Source organism: Mixophyes fleayi, chromosome 12 (genome assembly GCF_038048845.1).
Source record: "Mixophyes fleayi isolate aMixFle1 chromosome 12, aMixFle1.hap1, whole genome shotgun sequence".
NCBI lineage: Eukaryota > Metazoa > Chordata > Amphibia > Anura > Limnodynastidae > Mixophyes > Mixophyes fleayi.
In genome coordinates, this window is record NC_134413.1 from 75426130 (window position 1) to 75454043 (window position 27914).

Here is a 27914-nt window from a genome sequence, read left to right on the forward strand (position 1 = left end):
AGGTGGGGGCAGACTGCTGGACCTCAAAGTTCTCTCCAGCACTGTGCATGATCAGCCTGTCAGCAAATCCAGTGTAGGACACACAGGACAAGGATACCATCCTCTTGACGTTTAAAGCCCAGCAGCGGATATGTTTGCTCACAGTACCTGCGGGGTCCCTTGGATGCTGGGTTACTCCGTGCTCATCCTGAGGATCTGTCAGTCCGTGGTTGCAAGTGAGTAGACGGTATATGGATCTTTATATCAAATTCTGTCTCAATGTCCTTGAAACTGCAGATTTTTTTTGACATTTATCTCCTTTGGATTGAATAAGGAGATCACTACAGTCACATAGATACCTGTTAACCCTTTCACTGACTTCAACGTAACGCAGATGGGAAAGAGGTTTTAACGCTTTTGGCTTTTTAATTATAAGGCGCATTTTATTCCCGAAATCTTTGCGTGGGGTACTCCCTCCAGTTTCAATGTACCCCATTCATTGTGAGCCCCTCGTTGATGGTGCTTCTTATCCCCCCCAGACCTTCTTTTTGGTCGTTAGCATTTTGCAAATAATGAGTTGATTTGCATTCAAGAGTCATGGAGATTAAACTTTTCCGGACTTAAAAGGGAGATTAAACTTTCTCGCCTTTCCCGTGGGGTGGGGGTGGGGGGAACATTTTGTGAAACTTTCAAAATGTCATAGTTTGCAATGTTTCAAGATATTATATAATTGAAAATGAAGAATTATATGATTGTGTTTAAAATCACAGGTAGATTGTATTACAGCCAGGGTGTTGCCCTACTTGATGGGTCAACCACGGTGTAGATCAGTAGTGAGTTGTGCTTTATTATCATCATCATCATCATTTATTTATATAGCGCCACTGATTCCGCAGCGCTGTACAGAGAACTCATTCACATTAGTCTCTGCCCCATTGGAGCTTACAGTCTAAATTCCCTAATATACACACACACACACACACACACACACACACACACTTTAGAGATACCGGCGTCAACCAATATTTGCTGCATGTTGCATTTTTACATAATTCAGTTTCTTTACACCTTTGATACTAGTTTGTGACATTAAATGAAATTTAACCGGATGACCACAACACCCATATTTTATATAATGTGAAGTTTAATATAATGTTCTTGCTGTTGTAGGGGGGGAACAGACTGCAATTTATAGTCTCATAGCTTTTAATCATTGAAAATTGATGTTGAAACGCTATATTAGCACATGGTGTTTACTTTAACATCTCAATTGCGTTGTTTTTGTTGTTGTTAATATGACTGGAACCTTCTCTTTTGAATAGACTAAGTTAGTAAACTATTCACGTGTAGTTTATAATTTCTGTTAAAAGGACGGGGAAAAGATTGAACATTCACTGAAGTTGGATTTTGGCCAAATGGTCTTTGTCCGGTCACAGTAATGGTCTCTGTACGGTCATGGTAATGGTCTCTGTACGGTCATGGTAATGGTCTCTGTACGGTCATGGTAATGGCCTCTGTACGGTCATGGTAATGGCCTCTGTACGGTCATGGTAATGGCCTCTGTACGGTCATGGTAATGGCCTCTATCCAGTCATGGTAATGGTCTCTGTACGGTCATGGTAATGGCCTCTATCCAGTCATGGTAATGGTCTCTGTACGGTCATGGTAATGGTCTCTGTACGGTCATGGTAATGGCCTCTTTCCAGTCATGGTAATAGTCTCTGTACGGTCATGGTAATGGTCTCTGTACGGTCATGGTAATGGCCTCTTTCCAGTCATGGTAATAGTCTCTGTACGGTCATGGTAATGGCCTCTGTACGGTCATGGTAATGGCCTCTATCCAGTCATGGTAATGGTCTCTGTACGGTCATGGTAATGGCCTCTATCCAGTCATGGTAATGGTCTCTGTACGGTCATGGTAATGGTCTCTGTACGGTCATGGTAATGGACTCTGTACGGTCATGGTAATGGTCTCTATCCAGTCATGGTAATGGTCTCTATCCAGTCATGGTAATGGTCTCTGTACGGTCATGGTAATGGTCTCTGTACGGTCATGGTAATGGTCTCTGTACGGTTATGGTAATGGTCTCTGTACGGTCATGGTAATGGTCTCTGCACGGTCATGGTAATGGTCTCTATCCAGTCATGGTAATGGTCTCTGTCCAGTCACAGTAATGGTCTCTGTCCGGTCACGGTAATGGTCTCTGTACGGTCATGGTAATGGTCTCTATCCAGTCATGGTAATGGTCTCTGTACGGTCATGGTAATGGTCTCTGTACGGTCATGGTAATGGTCTCTGTACGGTCATGGTAATGGCCTCTGTACGGTCATGGTAATGGTCTCTATCCAGTCATGGTAGTGGTCTCTATACGGTCATGGTAATGGTCTCTATCCAGTCATGGTAAAGGTCTCTGTACGGTCATGGTAATGGTCTCTGTACGGTCATGGTCTCTATCCAGTCATGGTAATGGTCTCTATACGGTCATGGTAATGGTCTCTATCCAGTCATGGTAATGGTCTCTATCCAGTCATGGTAATGGTCTCTGTACGGTCATGGTAATGGTCTCTATACGGTCATGGTAATGGTCTCTGTCTGGTCACAGTAATGGTCTCTGTCTGGTTACGGTAATGGTCTCTATCCAGTCATGGTAATGGTGTCTGTCTGGTCACAGTAATGGTCTCTGTTCGGTCACGGCAATGGTCTCTATCCAGTCATGGTAATGGTCTCTGTCTGGTCACAGTAATGGTCTCTGTTCGGTCACGGCAATGGTCTCTGTCTAGTCACAGTAATAGTCTCTATCCAGTCATGGTAATGGTCTCTGTCTGGTCACGGTGATGGTCTCTATCCAGTCATGGTAATGGTCTCTGTTCGGTCACGGCAATGGTCTCTGTCTAGTCACAGTAATGGTCTCTATCCAGTCATGGTAATGGTCTCTGTCTGGTCACAGTAATGGTCTCTGTCTGGTCACGGTGATGGTCTCTATCCAGTCATGGTAATGGTCTCTGTTCGGTCATGGCAATGGTCTCTGTCTTGTCACGGTAGTGGTCTTTGTCCGGTCACGGTAATAGTCTCTGTCCAGATATGGTAATGGTGTCTATCCAGTCATGGTAATGGTCTCTGTCCAGATATGGTAGTTGTCTCTGTCCGATCATAGTAATGGTCTCTGTCCGATCACAGTAATGGTTTCAGTGGGTCAAGGTAATGGTCTATGTCCGATTACAGTAATGGTTTCTGTCCAGTCACAGTAATGGACTTTCTAATGGTGCAATAAGCCAGTGAGACTCAATATAATAAAGTTTGGGAGCCACCTCGAAAGGGCAGCACAATATATTTCTACTATGCTCACTCTGTATGTTTCACCAAAGTGCATTCACTGTGGATAAATTGTACTTATAAGGGAACAAAGCAATGATGATTTCATGATGATAATTTTATGACAACAATTAAAACTAATTGACATTTTCTCATACTGTATGAATCAAAAAGGTAAAATACATTGTTCTTAGGTCAAGCTCTGCCCAACCCTTGAGATCAGTGTCCTAACGTGATGCAATAAAGTTCAAAAAGTTGAGACTGCAGTCATGTGAGCTACTGTGACATCACCACGTAGAATTTCACCAATCCACTTAGAGCATTACAGCACAGCAAGTCTGCAAAGCCATCACTCATACTGTGCTCAATTACCACAGTCTAAACCCTAACATTGCTGCCAACTGCAAGTCACCTTGAAAGTGACCTCAAATGTTCTCATTATAATCAACAAAATGTCCAAGGGAACTTGGATAATGTTGACAATTTAGGCATCATGTCAACATTATCAATTTTTTGACATGTACCCATATATTCCCATTAACCTCGATATAGCCAAACTTATACCTCTGCAAACAAGTTACATTTTTAAATCTCTTATGTAACGAAATAGTGCAGAATCTGCAGATATTAACATAAGCTTCTAAGACAAATGATGGGGGCAGCACGGTGGCTCAGTGGTTAGCACTTCTGCCTCACAGCGCTGGGGTCATGAGTTCGATTTCCGACCATGGCCTTATCTGTGAGGAGTTTGTATGTTCTCCCTGTGTTTGCGTGGGTTTCCTCTGGGTGGTCTGATTTCCTCCCACACTCCAAAAACATACTGGTAGGTTAATTGGCTGCTATCAAATTGACCCTAGTCTCTCTATCTGTCTGTCTGTGTGTGTATGTTAGGAAATTAGACTGTAAGCTCCAGTGGGCAGGGACTGATGTGAGTGAGTTCTCTGTACAGCGCTGCGGAATTAGTGGTGCTATATAAATAAATGATGATAACTCATTGCATTGTCCGAAACTCTGTCCTACTTCTCCATAAAACCACCTTAAACCGTGCTGTGCAGTGCTGTAATCTCAGGGAGAGTTTCAGTGAGGTGGGGAACAGCTCCTGGACCAAAAAACTTCTCTCCGGCTCTGTGCATGATGAGCCTGTCAGCAAAAGCAGTGTAGGGATTCAAGACAGGGATTCTCTTATAGCTCATCAGCGGATATCTCTGTTCAAGCCCCCCTGTTAACCCTTTCCCTGCCTTCCACAGAAAGCATGTTTGGGCAGAGTTTGCAAAAACATCTCGTCACCAAAAGCGATCTCATGGCATTGTTGGCGAAACCACTTTGTTTGATTGACCCTGTGCATGGGCAAACGCAGGATTTGTAGAGGGGGGTTTCCATACCACGCCACCAGTGGACGTGACCAGTATGCATGGGGGCGTAGCTATAATTTTAGACAGTGCTTGGTTGCTCTCCAACTCTTCCTATCCCCATAACATACATGGGCAGTGTTGCGTGCACTACTGTTAGATGCACGCAGATCTCCCTTTTCAAGCAGAGCCGTGTGAAGCTGGGGCAGGGTCCAGCCACCTCAATTATACAGTGCCCCAGGCTTGGAGAGGGGTTGTCTAGGCACTAGGAAACCCCCCTTGGTTTGCCTATGCTGTGCTAAAATGCTTGAGCTGACACACTACCTTGCACATAATACACTTCTCAGGTTGCATATTAAGGGACCTTGGTTAGCCTTTGTCCTGTAATTAGAACTAGTTAGCTGAGAAAAATCACAGTCCAAAAATAAAGGGAGGGAAGGAGGGAGGAGAGGCAACAAATGTCCTGTTGTTTGATGGAGATTACATTCCCCGTGTGAATTGACCATTCCAATCCATCATACCTCCCCCCATTGGTGGGACAGTCCAAATTCTGGGGAACTAAAAAAAAAAAATAGATTTTTTTTTTGATTTTTTTTTTTTAAAAAAATGTATGCAATTTTTTTGAAATAAAGCATTTTATTTGGATGTATAGAAGCTTTCAATTAATCCAATTAGTCTACCCAGCATTATCTAACGTGATTCTAACTTAGTTTACAATGGCGGTGGTTATAGGTATATTTGTTTTGGGGAATAAGACCAATATTAAATAATAATTAAACTAAGCAACCGCTAATGAAAAATGCACGCTCAAAATAGCTCACTAATTATCTTCCATTAATAAATTGCTTGACTGATTATTTGCATGGCCAACCGTGACTAACAGAGAAATTGTTTCTCTATAGAAAATCTTTCCAGCTCAAACATCTCTCAGAAATCAAATGTATTTTTTCCTCATTGTTAAAGCAAAATTATAAAGCCGAAATAATTAATTAAAAAAGTATGGGAGACGCTCTTTAAAACAGGTTAGAAAGTGTGTTGGTGTTGTCCTTAGCAACCAATCGCATTCTGATTGGTAGATTTACTTAAGCTTCTAAAAAGGAAACGTGGAATTGTTGCTCATAGCAACCAATCAGAGTCTAGCTCTCGTGTTCTAGAACGTACTAGGATTGGGAATTCTAAGTATTTTGTTGGTGCTTGTAGGACAACATTACAAAACAATTGAAGAATTCTTCAATCTTTAAAATAATTTTTTTTCATGCCAAATTGTTTTACAAAAAAAATAATAAAATTTTCATATTTTTTGTTAAAATTGAGACTTTTTTTTTTATATAAATGTGCCTCTATGTTTTATACATCAATCATTGGCGAGCACAACATAGGTACTCCCAGAGATTGACTCTCCCTTTGATAAACAACAACAAAGTCTGCATTGTAGGCCGGATTCATTAAGGGACGCAAAACGAAAGAAAACTGTGTTGTTTTTTTAAAATAAATAAATAAATAAAATCTTGCATAAATCGAGCGTACGGACGTCCGTATTGTACAAGGAGCGGATCTAAAGATACGTTGATGAATACGGGTCTAGATCTGCTCTGCTCTAATGGCCAATACATATGTGGGATATAAAGTCACGAAACAACGCACAGGGTAAAAATAATATATTCTATTAATGACACCTGTTAATAATAGTTGTTAATGACAAAGCATTTAATTAAAAATAAATAAATGTTTTTTTCTTTTTCTTTTTTTCTCTCCATAAAATACATTTATTAGGATGTTATTAATGTCTTCTGTACATAAAATGCATTGTTACAGTTGCTCCTGATTGCAAACACATGTTATAGCATGCATACACAGCCGTCATCACTAGTGATCAGCACTTATACCTGACCTGTGGCTGGTGCAAGTGATACGGCAAAAAATCAGGTATCTGAGAGATGCCCAGAGTTTGAATCGGACGGTGCTGCGTGCACCTGACCTTGGCTCGTCCTTACTGTACAATGCATATGCCCAGTCGCCACCCCTGACATCCTAGGCTGTAGTAAGGGTCCTTTGTGCTCAAAGATGAATTGGACGTTGCAGCGTTTACTGGCGTATAGTCCGATACTGAACAAGTGCATAGTGATTTAATGCAAAATACGGCACGCATCAGCATTTAGGTTCCTTAATTAACCAGAACCCTGTAAGTGGATATATGTCACAGCGTTTTGAGGGTCTGTTTGTTTGTTTTTATCAAGAAAACCTCCTACTGAATGACTAGCATTCCTGAAACACATCAACTAAACACACTGCATAGTATCTGTATATTCTGACAAGTTGAGATTTATTATGATTCTGCTTTTCGCATCTTTAGAGCCATGTGCAGTTATCTGTTTGGTAACATTTTCTCATCTTGTCTTTCTTCCAGGTGCCTCGTGGACCTACACAGGTAAGTCGTCATTTGGTTTAATCTGACGTCTTAATTTTACGGAACTCTTACAAGTTCAAAGACAAAGTCTACAGTGTGTTGTGTATGAATGTGTGAGACATTGACAGATGTGCTGGATTCTCGGTCTGCACAGCGCAATGGTCAACCCGGTTGTCAGGCCAGGATTAGAGAATGTATTACTTGTGGGGAATTTATTTAAAAGTGGACCTGTCACACTCAGTGGAGGCCGCCATTTTGTGGGTTGGACTAATATTCAACATGGGAATGTAGCCCGTTAAGAAGGGAGTAACTATCGCCGTGACCCTGTATGTGGCTGCACTGCCTAAACGGGGAGATGTGGAAAATACGCTGGCACATTAGTTTGACAGGAGACAGAGCAACCAATCAGATTCTAGCTGTCATTTTGAAGAATGCACTAAATAAATGACAGCTAGAATCTGATTGGTTGCTATAGGCAACATCTCCACTTTTTCAAACCCGCAGTTTAGTAAATATACCCCTTGGTATTGTTCCTCCCTCTTGGAGGTATCAGGGTCTGTGCTACCATTAGGTAATCCTAGGCAGTTGCCTAGGTCGTCATATCTCCCAACATGCCAGTCAGCGAAAGTAGGGGCAGGGGGCGTGGCCATATCGCGATGGGGTCATGACCCCAGAGAGCTGCCTGAACACGCTGTAAAGACTCTCAAATTCATGGTAGGTCTCCCGGACTCCCGGGAGAGCAGGCCGTTGTCCTGCATCCTGCCCTGGGGCACGGTGGGAGCCTCCAAAAACCCCATCCCCCCATAAAAGCTTCCATTAGCAATTGGCCTTTTCACGGTTATAAATATGCCTCTAGATCTGCTGGTACAAGGGGTGGCAAGGCATGCTGGCTCTTGTAGTCACACAACAGTTGGGGAACCGCCGATTGCCTGTAGATCCCCACGTTCAGCAGAAGCCCCTCGCAGACTAAGCAGTAATCAACAGATCACTGCCTAAGAGGTTCTGCAGCAGCTGAATCTGGTGCCGATGCTGGGGAAGGGGGGGGGGGGGGGGCGTCCTTTGAATGACATAAGCTGAACGCCCATCATCTCACCCTGCTCCGTCCTATCCAGTCTAGACAGAGATGCTTCCCTCGCTCTCTGGACGAATATGTGACAATTCTCCGGACTATTTTGGAGCACTGTCTATATTTAGGACACCCTTGGTGAAGGTGAATGGCTGCTGGAATGGGCTGCAGATATGCTGCATCAGGGCAGAGATTCCTGGGCCAATTATATCATTGTTCAACAGGTTTGCTTCTCCTGGGGTTAGAAGTGGGGTAATCAAGTCCATACCATGAGGGTAGAGGGGGGGGGGAAGGAGATTATTTCCTGCTACCAAATTAGCATAGGCAGAAAGGGTTTTATTGAAATGCAAATAGGTCTCTGTCTTTAAACACCACATGTCCCATTACATAGCACTTTAAACAATGGTAAGATTGGAATGGAGGCCCAACATAAAAGGTCCTATGAGGCCCTGCTGAGGGAGGTGTATTGTAGTGATATCTTTTAGTGTCCCTTTTTCCCAAGGAAATTCCATTGTGTATCCATGTCCTGCATTCTCTATCTATCTAGCGTCTGATTGGTTATTAGGGGTTACAATATAGGTGGGCCTATAACGAGGTGAACTGGGGCAACTTTTAAGGACAGAGGTTATTGAAAGATAGTAAAAATTTGGGAATTAATTACAAAAATACAAGATTTTTTCAGCCACTAGAATACTACTTACTCTCTCGTTCTTTGAAGAGGTAACTCGACTCAAACTTTTTTTTTTTCCTCTAAATAAAATTAGACGAAGTGGAAAGACTAACGATACTTGAAAATTAGGCTTCTGCCTGAAATCAGCAGTTGACATAGCTGTTGCTGTCATTTGGCAACATAATGTGAGTATCTGATGCTCCTTATCAAACATTCATAACCATGGAAATAGTTGTTACAGTACACAGATTGTGTCCATGGTTACTGATGTTGCTAAGGAAGGCCTTTTATTCACTATCAACTGGTAGCAGCAGTGTGTTTCTTAGTTTTCAAAGGCAATTTCGCCAATGAGGACTGATGACAGTTAACGGCGTAGAGATTATCGTTGGCGATGATAGGGTCATCAACAGTTGTAGAAACCAAACAGTTCAAAAGGTTTAACCCACGTATTTCAAGGTAGAGCACATTTTTACTGTGATTACAAGGAGGTGGAGGAAGTCTGACACTTATGGACTATTTTCTCCATCAAAGAATAACTATTCAGTATATCCTTTGTTTACTAAGCCTACATCTTGCCCATTCCTGGCAGTCGCAATAGTCGAATGCTATGCTCAATGAAAAATCGTTTTCATTAGTGAAGTGTAGTACCATCCTGTAGCTGATAGGTGTCACTGTTGCAATGGAGAAATTGTATTTCCCACAAAACAGTTTTTCCTTTGGATGATTTTAATTTATTTGCATGTACTTGTCCTCCTCACCTCAACTAAATACACTTCCCTCTGTGTTTTTCAGCTATATATTATATTATCAGGAAGATTTTTTTTTTATTTTTATTGATTATGACACAGGCCTCCCATGCTCCACCCATAACTCCGCCCACTCAACCCAGGGCCTACCTAACCACGCCCACTTTCTGATAAACCCTGCCAATAAGAAATATTGAGAATTGGGGTAACACTTGCATAAACCAATAAATCAGTGTCTTATTTTTTTCCATTATCTCTACATATCCTTTGATTTATGTAACCTATAGGCTTTTGCAGTGTCATGCTTTTTGTGGAAAATATTACAGCTGTCAGCGAGTCACTGACTCTGCAAATGTTACCAGCTGCGCTCCCCCTTTTAGTATCAGGCATGTAAGAGACAGACAAAAATAGAGGCCACACATGTGTGTGTGTGTGTATGTCACATCACTCATATATGATTGACAGTACTGAAGTCAAACACATGTGGACATAATTTGCACCTAGTCGATTGGGGTGCAAGATACTATTAGAGATTATATCTATAAAGTTAAAACATGAAATTAAACGAGGTGCACTATGGAAATTCATAGTATATGTCATCAGACATAAATCATACTTGCCAACTTTTCCTCGTTGGCTTCAGGGAGATCCCGGGGGAGGTGGGTGTGTGGGGGCGGGGCTTGATAAATTGCATCATTTTGGCACCGCCCCCCTAAACAATTGTCTCAATTTTGGCCAATTACAGCAGAAGCAGGGGGCTAAGATGATGCGATATTTGCGTCATTAAGCCCCTCCCCCCAACATATCTATTGCGGGGGCGAGAACTGGGAGGTCTCCCAGAAATGCGGGCGTCTCCCGGGCATTTCGGGAGAGTAGGCAACTATTGCGTTAAAGAAAAGCAGCTAATGAATCTCTAGAAACTGAAGTGTCTTTTACATTTCTGTCTCCATTACTGAAGTCATGTTGTCTTACCTGCCAGTCTTTGATTAAATCTTGGTCTCCATGAAAATGGCCACCGCCATAGGAATCAATACATGGACATAGGTCACAATTTCTGAACTGTGTCATCATGCCACAGATGGCGAAGCCAACCACGTCTTGTACTGGCTCAGCATCAGGGAGAATGCCAGACTCTTCAGGGAGTGAGGGAGATCATCCCTATTTCTCCCTGACATTTAGGGACAGTTGGCAAGTGTGATATAAATAACATTCCCAACATCTATCATCATTGGAATAACTTGGGCCACACCCCCGTCACGCCCACGCCACACCCACTTATAGCGAGGCCTCTCTTGCTTTCCAGCAAGCCTTATCACTCCATGACCTGTCTGACCTTTGTGCACTACAAGCGCCATCGTGACTTTGCTGACTAAACTTGGTTATGTTATAGTTCTTAGTTTTTGATTGTTTTTTTTTTTTTGTATATTTAAACGCTCAGCTAAAATAAATATTAACATATGCTTCCCAGAGAACAAGAATGGAAGTAAGAATTGCACCAAATATATACATAACAGCAGGAATTGTACTGGGCAGGGGAGACTGGATTGTGCTGGGTAGGAGAGATGCTCTAATTATTCAAACAGGTTCATAAATGGATCACATTTTTCGGTCAGTTTCGATTTGGGTCTAACTGGGTCCGAATTTGCATTTTGGAGCTCAAGTTTGCTGCCCACAGTCGAAACAAGAAACATTAAAAAAAAATAAAAAAAAAAATTGTTGCCTAGCTGAAATTGCATTTTATAGTCTTTCTCTTTTTTAATCCAAACCGCTAACATTACTGTGTTTCTGTCTGAAGTTGGTGCACACCAAAAAGCCATTAAAAATACCATAAGAATTCACATTTTATGTTTATTTCTCAGAATTAATGTACACTCTTAGTGGTATATTGACTAAACTGCGGGTTTGAAAAGTGAAGATGTTGCCTATAGCAACCAATCAGATTCTAGTTATCATTTATTGAGTGTATTCTACAAAATGACAGCTAGAATCTGATTGGTTGCTATAGGCAACATCTGCACTTTTTCAAACCCGCAGCTTAGTAAATATACCCCTTAAACTTTATATTTGAAAGTGTACCTTTCATACAGCACAGCGCAGGAAGCCATTTCGGTGGCTGAACCAACATTCACAAGGATGCTTATCTAATCAATAAGAAATAAGAGCATTAATGACCTAAGAGAATTAACAGGACGACCATTGGTTCAACCCACAAAATGCCTCCTCTTACGTGTGACAGGTCACCCACAAAATGGCTACCCCCGCTGAAGGTGACAGATACACTTTAAGTGGAACTAATTTTACCCACCTGTATGAAATAGTTACCGATTGCTGTTCTCATCCAACATTATCCGACAGGTCATCATGGCCAGGAACATTGGGAAGTAACGTACCCAGACTGTGGAGGAACTGCCCAGTCCCCCATCAACATTAACACGTCTAACGTCTCCTATGATGAATCGTTACCAACCATGAAGGCGGAAGGATACAACGCTCCAGACGCTTCTCCCTTCACCCTCACCAACAACGGTCATACAGGTAATTAGTAGAGATGCTCGAGCTTGGTCTTCTGAAAACTGAGCCCACCCGAACTTAGGGGATCCAAGTAGGCTCACGAGCCGGCTCAGTGCTTTTGCGCGTCCTCGGATCTGAATCGAGGCAAAATGTCATTGTTGCGTTGTTGGATCTCGCGGGTTTTGGATTCCATAAGTACCTTCCTCTCCAGGAGATCCAGCGCCATTGCTCATACAGAAACAGGGGTAACAGTGTTCTTGTCACTCTCCAGTCTCCAGTGCCATTGCTCAGTGCCATTGCTCACACAGAAACAGGGGTAGCAGTGTTCTTGACACTCTCCAGTCTCCAGTGCCATTGCTCAGTGCCATTGCTCACACAGAAACATGGGTAGCAGTGTTCTTGTCACTCTCCAGTCTCCAGTAACATTGCTCAGTGCCATTGCTCACACAGAAACATGGGTAGCAGTGTTCTTGTCACTCTCCAGTCTCCAGTGACATTGCTCAGTGCCATTGCTCACACAGAAACATGGGTAGCAGTGTTCTTGTCACTCTCCAGTCTCCAGTGACATTGCTCAGTGCCATTGCTCATACAGAAACAGGAGGGGTAGCAGTGTTCTTGTCACTTGACAAAAATTGACTGGAAATGACTGGAAATTAATGTTATTGAGGTTAATAATAATGTAGGAACAACAAAAAAGCCAAATTATATGATTTTAGAAAAAAATAGGAATTTTGGAAAAAATAGGGATCCAAAACCCAAACATGCGAGGGCGGTTTTGCCAAAACCAAAACACAAAGTTAATCCAGATCCAAAACCAAAACACGGGGGTCAGTGAACATCTCTAGTAATTAGGATATTGATACTTTTAGTATTTTCTAAGATAAAGATAGAATTGTGGCACAAAATTTATGAAGTGCAAATTGTGCAAGGCACTTCGCCAAATTCTCCTCGGTGGTGTCACGTCCTTCGATTCACGCCGCAGCGCTGCAAAGCACACGGGCTTGAAGAACCAGATGGCGAAGTTTGAGGAGATGCAGAAGTTGGAAGAGAGGAGTTGTCACCCATAGCAACCAGATTCTATCTAGAATCAGATTCTATCTATCATTTACCTGGTGCATTCTAGAACATGTGAGCTAGATTGGTTGCTATGGGCGACACCACAACTTTTCCATTTGCTTTAGACGTTTTAGTAAATCTAGGCTGGTAACTTGATGCGCGGTGGGCGTGTCGTCTAGTTGCCAGCTACAGTTTTGATTGGTTGTTATAAAAACGATTACAACCCTGACCTGTTTAAACGGAAACACACATAGAAAACGCGGTAATAGTGGCCTATGTTTTTCTCTTGACTGGGCTATCGTACAGTATTATAATAACTGTCCTGGTAACATATAAGCACAATACAAATATTCAGATATATAATAACAAATTCACAGTTAAATCCTTCCGCATGGAAGGCTTACAGTAAACGCCTCTCACACAGAAGATACTCCGTCACCTCATAGAGGGTTAATCCTCAGGGTAATTAGACACAAACTCAGGGTATGCCCCCAATAAGGATCATAGAGCCCCCCCCCTACCAGGCACCTACTCTGTGTTTGTTGTGATACCTTAATCGCTTTAGCCGCTCAATACAACCTACTTCTGAATACAATAGGGTCATTGTCAGTGTGTCTCCTAGTCACGAAATAAGCGGACTGTGGAAACAGACTTGCCCTGTAAGGAATAACTTGTACCTATCGCTTGCACCAATGGTGCTTAGTCTTTTTTATTTTTCTTTAAGTGGCTAATTTATCAATGGACAAAATGTCCTATTGTCGTTTTTAACACTGTTATTGCGGCATGATTTGGAGAAGCCCGTTTAACAAGTATCATTGCGGTACTTGTACCATCGCAATACCTGTCCTGTTATTGCCAAGATGTTAAAATGATTAAAAAATGCTTTATTCTTCAAATAAAGCATTTTTTTTTTGAAAACTTTTTTAAAATAAATATTTAGGGCTGGATATACTAAACTGCGGGTTTGAAAAAGTGGAGATGTTGCCTATAGTAACCAATCAGATTCTAGCTGTCATTTTGTAGAATGCACTAAATAAATGAAAGCTAGAATCTGATTGGTTGCTATAGGCAACACCTCCACTTTTTCAAACCCGCAGTTTAGTAAATATACCTCCGATACCCAGTGAATTGCTAGGCTGCACCTCACGCCTCAGTGACGTGACCGAATCGACAGGCTGCTTTCTAATAAACATTGGTCCAGTCCGCAAACAATCTACTGTGTGTCGGCAAATGTCCATTCAGCTTTCACTCTGAGAGCGTAAATATCTTTCTTTTGCTAACAAAAGTATTATAAAAGGATAGATTGCTGAGCCCAGTCGTGACATGCATGTAAATAAAATGTTTAGTTTCCTTGGTAACACCACCCCCACCCCCCCTCCTTAGAATTGGGTCGCTCCACGCGCGTTTCTTATCCTAGCTCATTACGGGTTAGTTGTTTACAATGCTTTTTACAAGAGCGCTACACGTAGCGTTCGCACCTAGCAGGTTATCAAGCTGCTGACGTCCGAGACCATTGTAATGAATGCAAAGCACCCTGGCCTGTCATCACAATGTGTAAAAACCCAATTAAAGTATTAAGACATCCTTTTCCCCAGTGGACAAAAGTATCAGCATTAATAATATTCCTAAAATGCAATTGAGGTGGAGATCTTTTCTGCAAACTTTTAACTGCCTATTATTTTTGCTGCAGAGATGAACCGTGACTTTTGTTTTAAATAAATGCCCCCCCCCCCCCCCCCCGTTGTTATTAAAAAAACAAATCTTTCAGCCTCCGGAGCTCTTTTGGAAGATGAGGGACATGCCGGTGGTGGGAGAAGACAGGTGTCACCCTTGGGGGGGGGGGGGGGGGGGGGGTCACGGCTGGCGCATTTCTTGCACCCAGTTCTGTAATGATAGGTTAAGGAGGCAGGAGGGGGCAGTGAAGTCGTCGGAGGGTGTACGTGCTGTGACATGGGGCTCGGTGGTTTATCTTGGCACAGGCGGAGGAAGATGAAGCTCCCCTGGCCGGAGTCCTAGCAGCGAGAGGCTCTGTCGGGTGACGCTGCCATGGGGACAATTGTCCGTGTGAGAAAAGCAGAGTAGAGTGTCAGAGGGGGGAGAGGGAGGGGAGGGTGATATAGTGAGAGACTGAATAGAATAAAGCCGAGAGGGATGAAAGGGTGATAGTACAGAGTGAGGATGAGAAATAGAGGGAGAGGGGACGGAGGGAGGAGAAGGAGCTCTAGAAGTGGGGGAGGGAGGGTAATGGGGACAGTGCGGATAAAGGCAACCATGGGGCCAGTGAGGGAGAGATACAGGGCACGGGGGTGACCCACAGGGAGTTAATGTGTACAATGACTTGCAGGGATGAAGTTCTGTTGAAGTCAAGTTAACAACAGTTATAAAATACACACAATGATGTTCTAACCAAAGAGGATTTCAATGTTTTCATATTTTTTGATGGGATGTCAAACTGGCTCAAAGAGTTCTAATAGAGAGAGTGAGCCCAGTTCTAGATGAGGTCAGATGGTGAGAGACATATCAGTTCTAGATAAGGGCAGATAGAGAGAGTGAACAGAATTCTAGATAAGAGCAGATCGAGAGAGAGAGAGAGAGAGAGAGAGAGAGAGAGATTCTAGATAAGGGCAGAGTGAGCACAGTTCAAGATAAGGACAGATAGAGAGAGTGATCACAGTTCTAGATAAGGACAGATAGAGAGAGTGAGCACAGTTCAAGATAAGGACAGATGGAGAGAGTGATCACAGTTCTAGATAAGGACAGATAGAGAGAGTGATCACAGTTCAAGATAAGGACAGCTAGAGAGAGTGGTCACAGTTCTACATAAGGGCAGATAGAGAGACTGATCACAGTTCTAGATAAGGGCAGAGTGAGCACTGTTCAAGATAAGGACAGATAGAGAGAGTGATCACAGTTCTAGATAAGGACAGATAGAGAGAGTGAGCACAGTTCAAGATAAGGACAGATAGAGAGAGTGATCACAGTTCTAGATAAGGGCAGATAGAGAGAGTGATCACAGTTCTAGATAAGGGCAGATAGAGAGAGTGGTCACAGTTCTACATAAGGGCAGATAGAGAGACTGATCACAGTTCTAGATAAGGGCAGATAGAGAGAGTGATCATAGTTCTAGATAAGGGCAGATAGAGAGACTGATCACAGTTCTAGATAAGGGCAGATAGAGAGAGTGATCACAGTTCTAGATAAGGACAGATAGTAATCACAGTTCTAGATAAGGACATACAGAGAGAGTGAGCACAGTTCTAGATAAGGGCAGATGGAGAGAGTGATCACAGTTCTAGATAAGGGCAGATGGAGAGAATGATCACAGTTCTAGATAAGGACAGATAGAGTGATCACAGTTCTAGATAAGGACAGATAGAGAGTGATCACAGTTCTAGATAAGAACAGATAGAGAGAGTGAGCACAGTTCTAGATAAGGGCAGATAGAGAGAGTGATCACAGTTCTAGATGAGGGCAGATAAAGAGAGTGAGCACAGTTCTAGATAAGGGCAGATAGAGAGAGTGAGCACAGTTCTAGATAAGGACAGATAGAGAAAGTGATCACAGTTCTAGATAAGGACATATAGAGAGAGTGATCACAGTTCTAGATAAGGGCAGATAGAGAGAGTGATCACAGTTCTAGATAAGGACAGATAGAGAGAGTGATCACAGTTCTAGATAAGGACAGATAGAGAGAGTGATCATAGTTCTAGATAAGGACAGATAGAGAGAGTGATCACAGTTCTAGATAAGGCCATATAGAGTGAGCACAGTTCTAGATAAGGGCAGATAGAGAGAGTGAGTACAGTTCTAGATAAGGGCAGATAAAGGGAGTGATCACAGTTCTAGATAAGGGCAAATAGAGAGAGTGAGCACAGTTCTAGATAAGGACAGATAGAGAGACTGATCACAGTTCTAGATAAGGGCAGAAAAAGGGAGTGATCACAGTTCTAGATAAGGACAGATAGAGAGAGTGATCACAGTTCTAGATAAGGGCAGATAGAGAGAGTGATATCAGTTCTAGATAAGGGCAGATAAAGGGAGTGAGCACAGTTCTAGATAAGGGCAGATAGAGTGATCACAGTTCTAGATAAGGACATACAGAGAGTGAGCACAGTTCTAGATAAGGGCAGATAGAGTGAGCACAGTTCTAGATAAGGGCAGATAGAGAGACTGATCACAGTTCTAGATAAGGGCAGATAGAGAGAGTGATCACAGTTCTAGATAAGGGCAGAGAGAGAGAGTGATCACAGTTCTAGATAAGGGCAGATAGAGAGAGTGATCACAGTTTTAGATAAGGGCAGATAGAGAGAGTGAGCACAGTTTTAGATAAGGGCAGATAGAGAGTGATCACAGTTCTAGATAAGGGTAGATAAAGGGAGTGATCACAGTTCTAGATAAGGGCAGATAGAGAGAGTGAGCACAGTTCTAGATAAGGGCAGATAGAGAGAGTGAGCACAGTTCTAGATAAGGGAAGATAGAGACTGATCACAGTTCTAGATAAGGGCAGATAGAGAGAGTGAGCACAGTTCTAGATAAGGGCAGATAGAGAGACTGATCACAGTTCTAGATAAGGGCAGATAAAGGGAGTGATAACAGTTCTAGATAAGGACAGATAGAGAGAGCACAGTTCTAGATAAGGACAGATGATGAGAGACAGTCTGGTTCTAGACAAGGGCAGATAGAAAGACTGGGCACAATTGATCTAGTGGTAAGGTATTGACGACAGGTTAGATATTGATGATGATTGTGCTGTTTAGCCCGTAAGGTCTATTGTTTGTAATATTTGCAGCGCTGCGGAAAGCTTGTGGCGCCTTATAAAGCTTAATGACAATAATATTAATACACTAAATAAATTAAGGTAAATAAAATGAAGCTAAGCAGTAGGTTAGATGATTTTACTGGGACGTATCCACGGACGGTGTAGTGGGCTGGACACATAGGCACACTTGTACTAATAAAGGAACAATAAAGGTCCCCAGTTTTAGCAGTTCTTTAATTACCCCTTCTGAAAACTACACAGACCGGGAGCAACGAGAGAGTTAAATCCTGAATAACCTCCTGTGCAGTCACGCTCCCTACACTCACATCATATTGCCTCTCTGTCCTGAGAAATTGTAATAATTAGCATTAATAACACAGGAACTCGGCTTCCAGGGAACACACAGTTCAGTGAGGCAGAAGTTCCCAAAACAATCCCCTGCTCAGTCCAACATCCAGCCTGGATGACCACAGACAGGCTTTGAAGAGTTGGAAACAGTCTTCAGTGTTCCGTTACCACTTAACGCAAAATACGTCGTAAGCTCTTCAGCCGAGGCAACATCCCACAAGGTCACCTTGGTGCGGTGATGTAGTGCATTGGCGTTGATGAGCAAATGCTGCTCCTTGTCTACCAGGTGCCATTTCTTATGCCCACTGAGATGTTTTGTGTGATATTTTGCAGATGCTTAATCCGACTGTAAAGGTCATTTCAAAGTCCTGCAAAATGGCAAAAGTCTGGTTTGCTTGACTGAAAAGGTTCCCTGACGTGGGCAAGCCTGTAATAATGTATAATCTCCAACCCGTGAGACTAAAATAATTGTAGAGTATTTAAAGGCCCGCTGCTGGTAGGTATAGCGTGTAAGGCGAGATCTCTTTCTGATGTGAGTTTTGTGCATTTTGTATTCCAGCTGTGCTTTCTCTACCGTCATCTATGCACCTCCGCGGTCTCCGTAATAACTTCACAGCCGTCCAGCTCCACCTACATTGGGGCAACACGTCCCTAGCGGAAGGGTCTGAGCACCAGATTGACGAGAAGGTTTACCCGGGAGAGGTAAGATCGTAGAGCAGGGTCGTAACTAGGGATGTGCCAGAGGGGGAAACCGCCCAGGGCGCCAAGCTGAAGGGGGCACAGGGAGATGAATATTTTAGGTTAATTAGGTTCCAGTTGAGGACTAGGAGGCGTAGAGTGGCACTAAGTACTGTCATGTCTTATAATGGAGAGGCCGCTAAATGTCAGAAATAAGGATTAGATTAATTTACGGGGGTACGGGTATTTGGCCACCTTACCCTTCCGTGCCAGTATCCCCGGGGCATCTGAACATCGCTCAACGGATGAGTGGAAGAATTAAAGCTCTCCCTGGGAATTCTGGGAAGAGATATGCAAATCACTGCAATATTATCAAGATATTTGTTGCTGGGCCACAATTGGATTAAGGTTGAGGCTTAAATTCTTATTGCATGGTTTGTAGCATTAGTCAGGGTTCAGCTCAACAAAATCTTTTCTTTGTTGGAAAAAAGTTTATCCTTTCTCAGCGATGCCAACCTCAATGCGCAGCCGGGGGGTCAGACTATGAAATCCTAGCAGAAATCCCAGATACTAACAGCATCTGAAAGACTTTGTTCTATCATTTCATTTATTATATTGGTTGGATGGATCGCTTCTCAGCCTTTTGGCTAAGATCACCTTCAGGAGTGGCAGTGGTGTGCATATCCCTCTGGCTGGGGGGCCGGCATTGAAAGCGTGTCGGCCCTTATGGGCTCCATAGCCTGGAAGATCTAGGAAGGATTGGTGTGGCCCAGAGGTTGTCACCCCCCCTGAACCCCTCTGATGCCTCTCGGTGGAAGGGCATATTGTTGAGCCCCAGGTGGAGCTTTGGAAGAATCCAGGGGCTCAAGAATTTGGGGCCCCCAAGCCTTGCGGTGAAGGGGTCTGAAGATCTTTTGGTCTTGGAGGTCGAGGATAGAGCGGCCTTTTCTCTTTGACCTGAAGTTCGCACCCTTTAGCACTTTTTTTGTGTTTTTCACTAGGGCACAAAAACACCATTACTGGTCTTTCAATAACAACAAAAAAAAATAGTTGGAAGTACTTCAATTCAGTTAATGAAAAAAGATTTTGTTGAGTCAGAAAAAGTTGCATCTGACCACAGTATAACAGGGCCGGGCCTTCACTTCAGTAATGTCTTCCTGGATTCAATTGAATCCACTTCAATTGAAGTGGATATTTCAATACGGGCCTACTCACGTGCAAGTTATGTGCATTTTTTTTTGTTGCATTCACATTGCATTTGAAGATGAGTTATTAACTCAATGAGCACGGCAAAACGCGTCAGTTTTGCATCAGTTCATGTGCATGCTCTGACTAGCGCACATTAAGCTGCACGCCTCCCCTCCACTCTCTGGAGATTCTGACCTTTATATCATCATCATCATTTATTTATATAGCGCCACTAATTCCGCAGCGCTGTACAGAGAACTCACTCACATCAGTCCCTGCCCCATTGGAGCTCACAGTCTAAATTCCCTAACATACACACACAGACAGAAACAGAAACACAGACTAGGGTCAATTTTGATAGCAGCCAATTAGCTTACTAGTATGTTTTGGATTGTGGGAGGAAATTGTAGCACCCAGAGGAAACCCACGCAAACACAGGGAGAACATACAAACTTCACACAGTCGGCCATGGTCGGGAATCGAACTCATGACCCCAGCGCTGTGAGGCAGAAGTGCTAACCACTGAGCCACCGTGCTGCCCCATTGACGACTTACAGTAATTGTTACAGTGAAGGGACAATGGGATTGTTTTTCTTACATGCGGCAGTATCTAGCATTGATGTCATTTTCCGATCCCTGCGTTATTGAGCCAATTGCCCGATATCGACTGAGATGGCTCAGTGTCTACGGACAGGGTCAATTGGGCAGACACTGGGTGGGTGAGCTAAACACAGAGATAGAAAGGGCCCCCACGCCACCTGTTAACTGCTGACCAAACACATGCGGTTATCGGATTTTCCCACACTGACTGATAAAATCGGATGTGATTTTGATATTCTACTGTGATCATCTCCCGTGCCTCTGCCAAGGGAGCTCTCAGATCGGCAGACAATATCAGCAAGCGCGTATATATAGCTTGAGGCTCTTGACATTTTATTTGGAGGTGTTATACACTTATTGTTCGTGCGTAGGAAAGGTTAACCTGCTTCGGATCACAGCGGGACAATGTCTATTTTCTACTTCATTAACCCCGGAAGGATTATAAACCTGCAGACTCTTTTCTGCTGGGAATGGAGGAATGTGCTTACTGCCCTATAGAGCACTGAGCACAGTTAAAAGACAAAGGTTCCTTTATAACTCAGACAGCGGCCTCAGCAAATGTTCACCCCTCAGTCCATGGGCTATCCTAGTACAATAACTCGGGATTACACTATTGTAACATTGTAGTGGATGGAATAATTTGATATATTCATAAGGCATCAAGGTCTCACAGTACACCACTGAAAATGTCTTGGTCTTCCAATATTGAGTGTAAACTCATTCAGACAGCGCGATGTTTGACCGTTAAAGTGCAAGCTTCTCAGGACGGTATGTTCTTCTTATGCTGTTAGATTGTAATTTCTTGGAAACCTTTATACCTCAAGACAAATGCCTCTAGAACAGTAACTAGCATTATACACTAGACTGCAAGCTGATGGTTGCGGTGCTTGGGATAAGAAAATAATATAATGTTATATATCCATTTTTTGTTCACAAACCAGGTACACATCGTCCATTACAACTCGGACAAATTTTCCACTATCAATGATGCCAAAAACAAGCCGAATGGGCTGGCAGTCTTGGGGATCTTAATTGAGGTGAGAAACGCGTTGTGAGTTCCTTCTTCGTTCCCCCATTTAATTCCCCTATTAGGATGTAGAATTATTTAACGAGAGTAATGTACTTTACACTGTCTTACGTCCATATTGCATATGTTGTCTCCCATTTTTAGAGGCTTATGTTGAACGCCACGCATTTCGAGTCACAGCTCAATCACCAAGTTGTCAGTCTTGTTTCCAGGCCCAGTACTTGCTCTGAGGCCTTTAATGGGCATCCATTACTCCCTCCAAACTTGCGTAGAACGTACAGCTAACACCAAAGCAGCACGTTTTAGGTTGAGAGACACTTTGTTTTAAGTAAATCAGATTATAGGAATTATTCCTACGTTTGCAGGAATTATGGCTGCGTCAGGAGCCTGATTGATGGGGAAATCAGTATTTGAGTTCAAGTATTTGGGTGGAAAAAAAGGGGACTCTCCGGGGTAACTTGGGGCACATAGTGTCACAGGGGTATTTTTTTAAATTTATAAATAAAAATCCCACACTAGGGGGCGCCCCAGCCAATGACCTGGATGACTCAGTAGGTGTGTAATTGTGGCTCAGTGGTTAGCACTTCTGCCTCACAGCATTGGGGTCATGAGTTCAATTCCCCACCATGTGTGGAGTTTGTATGTTCTCCCCGTGTTTGCGTGGGTTTCCTCCGGGTGCTCCAGTTTCCTCCCACACTCCAAAAACATACTGGTAGGTTAATTGGCTGCTAACAAATTGACCCTAGTCTGTGTGTCTGTCCGTCTCTGCCTGTCTGTGTGTGTGTGTATGTTGGGGAATTTAGACTGTAAGCCCCAATGGGGCAGGAAATTATGTGAGTTCTCTGTACTGCGCTGCGGAATTAGTGGCGCTATATAAATAAATGGTAATAATAATAAGGGGCCTGATTCATTAAGGATCTTAACTTGAAAAACTTCTTATTTCAGTCTCCTGGACAAAACCATGCTACAATGCAAGGGGTGCAAATTAGTATTCTGTTTTGCACATAAGTTAAATACTGACTGTTTTTTCATGTAGCACACACATATCAACTTTAAATTTCAGTGTACAAATAAGCTATCAAGTATTTGTGTGCTACATGCAAAAACAGTCAGTATTTAACTTATGTGCAAAACAGAATACTAGTTTGCACCCCTTGCATTGTAGCATGGTTTTGTCCAGGAGACTGAGATAAGAAGTTTCTCAAGTTAAGATCCTGAATGAATCAGGCCCAAGATCTTTAAGACTTCCTGTAGGTATTTGATTTGGCGATCCCAGTCTGTATTTACATTCCTATTCTCCTGCTGTGCCACTGATCTGATATATCCTATTTTCTTCTTAAACCCGTATAAAACAGATAGGGACAATGGAGAACGTCGGATACAGCAACATTCTTAACTACCTGGATAAAGTCCGTTACGCAGGTAAGAAAATACATTTACTCTGCCATCAATGGTGGTCAGTTACAAGATGCCCCTTCTGCGGTGCAAAATCTGCATTTGCGTCCACTGCGCGCCCTGATGTGCACAACGGCAGCTAAATTCCTGCCGAGAGCCCCATCATAAGGTGGACGAATCTGCACTAGTGAACAACAGCCAGACAGATGTTAGTATAGCCCCAGTCCTCCTCTTCGCTCATCCGTCAGCTCTCTCTTCTTTTATGTTTCTCCACTGATTTTCCTTTTGCACTGATCGTTCTTCAAACTATTTGTTCTTCCGTGCGCTCCTTCCCCACTGTTCCTATATTTTCTCCTTTCGCTTCTCACTGCTCCGATTCTTTTCCTTCCTTACTGCTTGCTTTCTGTTCACCTTATTACGTCTAAACCATAGTTTCCGTTCTCCTGGAAAGTCCAGAAGTCACCCCAATTAGGGTGCGATCCCGCGAACTCCCGAAGGAGCAGGTAATTCTCCCGGAAGGGCACTTTAGCTCCCTGCGCGTGGGCGTGGATGTGACGCGATGATGCAAATCTCGCCATAAAGCCACGCCCACCTCAGTGCGCACAAAGTGGGCAGGGTCATGAAGACACAATTAGCATCAACCTCATCTTCTTTTTATGACTCCTCATGTCCCGGGAGCGAGGTAAGGGAAGCAGGTGAAGATGTACTAATGGCGGCGGTGTCTCCTGCAGGTCAGACCGTACAAGTCCCCTCTTTCGACGTGGAACAGCTGCTTCCTGAAAACATGGAAAAGTATTTCCGATACAGTGGATCCCTGACGACACCCCCCTGCTACCAGAGTGTACAGTGGACGGTCTTTCGGGACCCGGTCCAGATCTCAGTGCCTCAGGTGAGTGAAGGATATTCACTTAGCCTCCTGTGCTTTTTGTGTGCTAAAAAAAAATAGTTAAGGTGGACGTTTCACTTAAAGTGCCCCTGTCACCTACAAACGTCGGGAGCGGACATGTTGTGGGCTGACATTGCTCATAATGCATCCTAATAACAGGCTGCAGAATCATGAGCATTACCTCAGTCCACAAAATCTCTGCCCCCTCATAAAAATTGGTTTGTCCTACAAATTATCTGCCCCCCCCCCCCCCCCCTCATAAATAATGGTTCAGCCCACAAATTATCTGTCCTCCTCATAAATTCTGTTTAAGTCTACAAAATATCTGCCCCCCCTTATAAAAATTGGTTCTGCCCACAAAATATCTGCACCCCTCATAAATACTGGTTCGGCCACCTGGTGTGGAGCCGGATGTACTGTGTTTCATATTCTGTTCTCTCGTTTGTATTTGTAGATGCAGAAACTGCGCACGATGCTTTATTCTACTGAAGCCAGTTCACCCTCGAGCCCGCTGCAAAATAATTATCGGTACCCCCAGCCAATGAACCAGAGGACTGTATACTCCTCCTTTGTGATAAGTGAGTGCATGGTAACCTAGACCCTCAAAATGTCCGTGAACAAAGCAGCAGTCTAGTGTCCCTTTGATAATTAATTTGGAGACATTATCAGTTAAATACTTAAGAGTTCTTAGATGTGATCATGTCCCTTTATGGGGAGGTCACATATCTCTACACGTCTCTTTATGGGGAGGTCACATATCCCTACATGTCCCTTTATGGGGAGGTCACATATCTCTACATGTCCCTTTATGGGGAGGTCACATATCTCTACATGTCCCTTTATGGTGAGGTCACATATCTCTACATGACTTATGGGGAGTTCACATATCTCTACATGTCCCTTTATGGTGAGGTCACATATCCCTACACGTCCCTTTATGGGGAGGTCACATATCTCTACACGACTTATGGGGAGGTCACATATCTCTAAACGTCTTATGGTGAGGTCACATATCTCTACATGTCTTATGGGGAGGTCACATATCTCTACATGTCTTATGGTGAGGTCATATCTCTACACGTCTTATGGTGAGGTCACATATACCTACACATCTTATAGGGAGGTCACATATCTCTACACGTCTTATGGTGAGGTCACATAACTCTACTCGTCCCTTTATGGGGAGGTCACATATCTCTACACGTCTTATGGGGAGGTCACATATCTCTACACGTCTTATGGTGAGATCACATATACCTACACATCTTATAGGGAGGTCACATATCTCTACACGTCTTATGGTGAGGTCACATATCTCTACTCGTCCCTTTATGGGGAGGTCACATATCTCTACACGTCTTATGGGGAGGTCACATATCTCTACACGTCTTATGGGGAGGTCACACATCTCTACATGTCTTATGGTGAGGTCACATATCTCTACCCGTCTTATGGTGAGGTCACATATACCTACACATCTTATAGGGAGGTCACATATCTCTACACGTCTTATGGGGAGGTCACATATCCCTACACGTCTTATGGGGAGGTCACATATACCTACACATCTTATAGGGAGGTCACATATCTCTACACGTCTTATGGGGAGGTCACATATCCCTACACGTCTTATGGTGAGGTCACATATACCTACACATCTTATAGGGAGGTCACATATCTCTACACGTCTTATGGGGAGGTCACATATCCCTACACGTCCCTTAATGGGGAGGTCAAATATCTCTACACGTCTTATGGGGAGGTCACATATCCCTACACGTCTTATGGGGAGGTCACATATCTCTACACGTCCCTTAATGGGGAGGTCAAATATCTCTACACGTCTTATAGGGAGGTCACATATCTCTACACATCTTATAGGGAGGTCACATATCTCTACACGTCCCTTAATGGGGAGGTCAAATATCTCTACACGTCTTATAGGGAGGTCACATATCTCTACACATCTTATAGGGAGGTCACATATCTCTACACGTCTCTTAATGGGGAGGTCAAATATCTCTACACGTCTTATGGGGAGGTCACATATCCCTACACGTCCCTTAATGGGGAGGTCAAATATCTCTACACGTCTTATGGGGAGGTCACAAATTCCTATGAATTCCAAGTTGTTGAGGTCAGTATATTCTCATTCTAGTGAATAATTTTGAATATGATGTTTTTATTCCTCTGTTTACTATATTACATCACTAATCACTTGCTTTTTCTTTTTTTTTTTTTGCAGAACCAGCCTTGTCTTTAGGTACTGTCCCTTTATTCCCATTTCAGAAGGCTCAGGGGTTGGGGGGATTAATAAGTGCTGTACAAAGCCTGTAACCACTATTATTATTAACGCTGAACTGCGTGATGTCACTACCTGCCCCCCAATCACAAGTTGCGTTTGTCTCAGCCAATGAACACCCCCCATGCCTCCAGCCATTCAAAACATATCAGGCAGCAAATTAATTTGCAATCTTGTTTTAAAAGATTTTTCTTTTAGCATTTTGACCATCCTTCCTTTTAGCCTTATGTCTACTGTAAAATATAGTTTGTTGTCTATTCTAGGTCAGGTGGTATGGACTGTACTTGTGTGCATAAATCACAAATAAGATATAACGAATGACGAAACAAAGGGTGGGCGACTCCTATGAAAATCCTGTATTTGTCCCTGTTACAACGCCAATGCTTCTATAGGGTAAATGTGGACAGGTGTTGAGGAACTACATATACCAGCAAACTCTGCCAGAAACTAGGACTTGTCGTTCTACATCAACTGCCTACCCCTGGTTAGGAAAAATAATAATTAGGACTCTTAGCCTGCATCCCTGAAGTTTCCCAAACTGTCTTATAGTCTTTTATTTCAATAGGATTCCATAAAATGTCCTAAGAAATACATATAGTTTGCTGTTGACCCCACGCATTTTGCCCCTGACGATGGCGTCTCTGTTTCTCCCATTCAGGTGAAATTCTTGCTATTATTTTTGGAACATTGGGCGGAGTGCTCGTCCTCTCTCTCGTGATTTTGTTCTTTGTCATCAAGAAAATCAGGTAACGGATCTCACCAACATAACTCCACCATGTTAACGGGTGACTATAACGTTTCTGTACCAATAGTAATGGACTGAACTCCCATTTCAAAAATATGATTATATGAACATTTAAGAGAAATCATTTATGAAATTAAACCCTGCTTAACAGATATGTTTTCCTTAAAATGCAATAACCGGTTTAAAGGCCACTACAATTCGTTTAATCAGAGAGCATTACGATATGATCCCCCACCTCGTTGGGAAGTTAAGCCCGGTCTGTAGTCAGCCCTGAGGTTTTGTCTATGTTATATTGGTGCCAGATTTTTTTTTTAAAATAGTTTATCACATTGCGCCACCTGCAGTCTATTTGGGATACTGCAGATACATTTCAGTCGATCTCGTATTACTAAGGATACTTTGGTTTCAATCAAAACTAAACCTGCAAAATAAACAGATTTTCCACTGTATTTCTTTTTTTGTTTATAGGAAACAATGAACCTAAACACGTGAAAAAAACAAAGCAAGTAGAGAAGTAAACTGTGAAGACTTAATATGAAGATTTTTTTTTTTAAATAATATATGGCTGCCACTCTACTACTGGTAAAGTAAGATTTGGGAGCCAGTTTTAAGACTGTAAATCTTTTTCTGAATATGCTGCATCTGCAAAGCTCTACCAAGCAAGACACTGTCCTATCTTAGGAGATGAATTTAATTCACCCCCATCCTATACTGTTAATAATCCAGATATCTTGAATGACTAATGGGAGAATGACACTTTCCTCGCTGCGACAGTGACCTCCTGCTAATTGGAGAACAAAACAGAGTCCTTCAAAAACTGTTTTTTTTTTGTTTTTTTTTTAAAGCCATCGGAAACCACTGAGCAATGGGTTCCAAAAGTAAACATTTG

General features: G+C 42.9%; 1 protein-coding gene across 1 annotated transcript; it reads left to right on the forward strand.

Moving 5' to 3' along the window:
- Nucleotides 1-27859, forward strand: CA14 (carbonic anhydrase 14). Its single transcript, XM_075193560.1, has 11 exons — nt 1-215; nt 7049-7069; nt 11886-12065; nt 18764-18906; nt 21612-21707; nt 23053-23119; nt 23824-23981; nt 24433-24556; nt 26224-26241; nt 26939-27026; nt 27494-27859. Exons 1-11 carry the CDS (start codon nt 131-133, stop codon nt 27501-27503), a joined length of 990 nt encoding a protein of 329 aa, XP_075049661.1. The 5' UTR covers nt 1-130; the 3' UTR covers nt 27504-27859.
- Nucleotides 27860-27914: the final 55 nt, after the last annotated feature.

Bases quoted from the DNA above. Each gene is read 5' to 3' on its own strand.
- CA14 (XM_075193560.1), top strand. From the start codon at position 131: ATGTTTGCTCACAGTACCTGCGGGGTCCCTTGGATGCTGGGTTACTCC. The intron at 12,066-18,763 runs GTAATTAGTAGA...TTTGTATTCCAG, and splicing joins CACCAACAACGGTCATACAG to CTGTGCTTTCTCTACCGTCA. The intron at 23,982-24,432 runs GTGAGTGAAGGA...TTGTATTTGTAG, and splicing joins TCCAGATCTCAGTGCCTCAG to ATGCAGAAACTGCGCACGAT.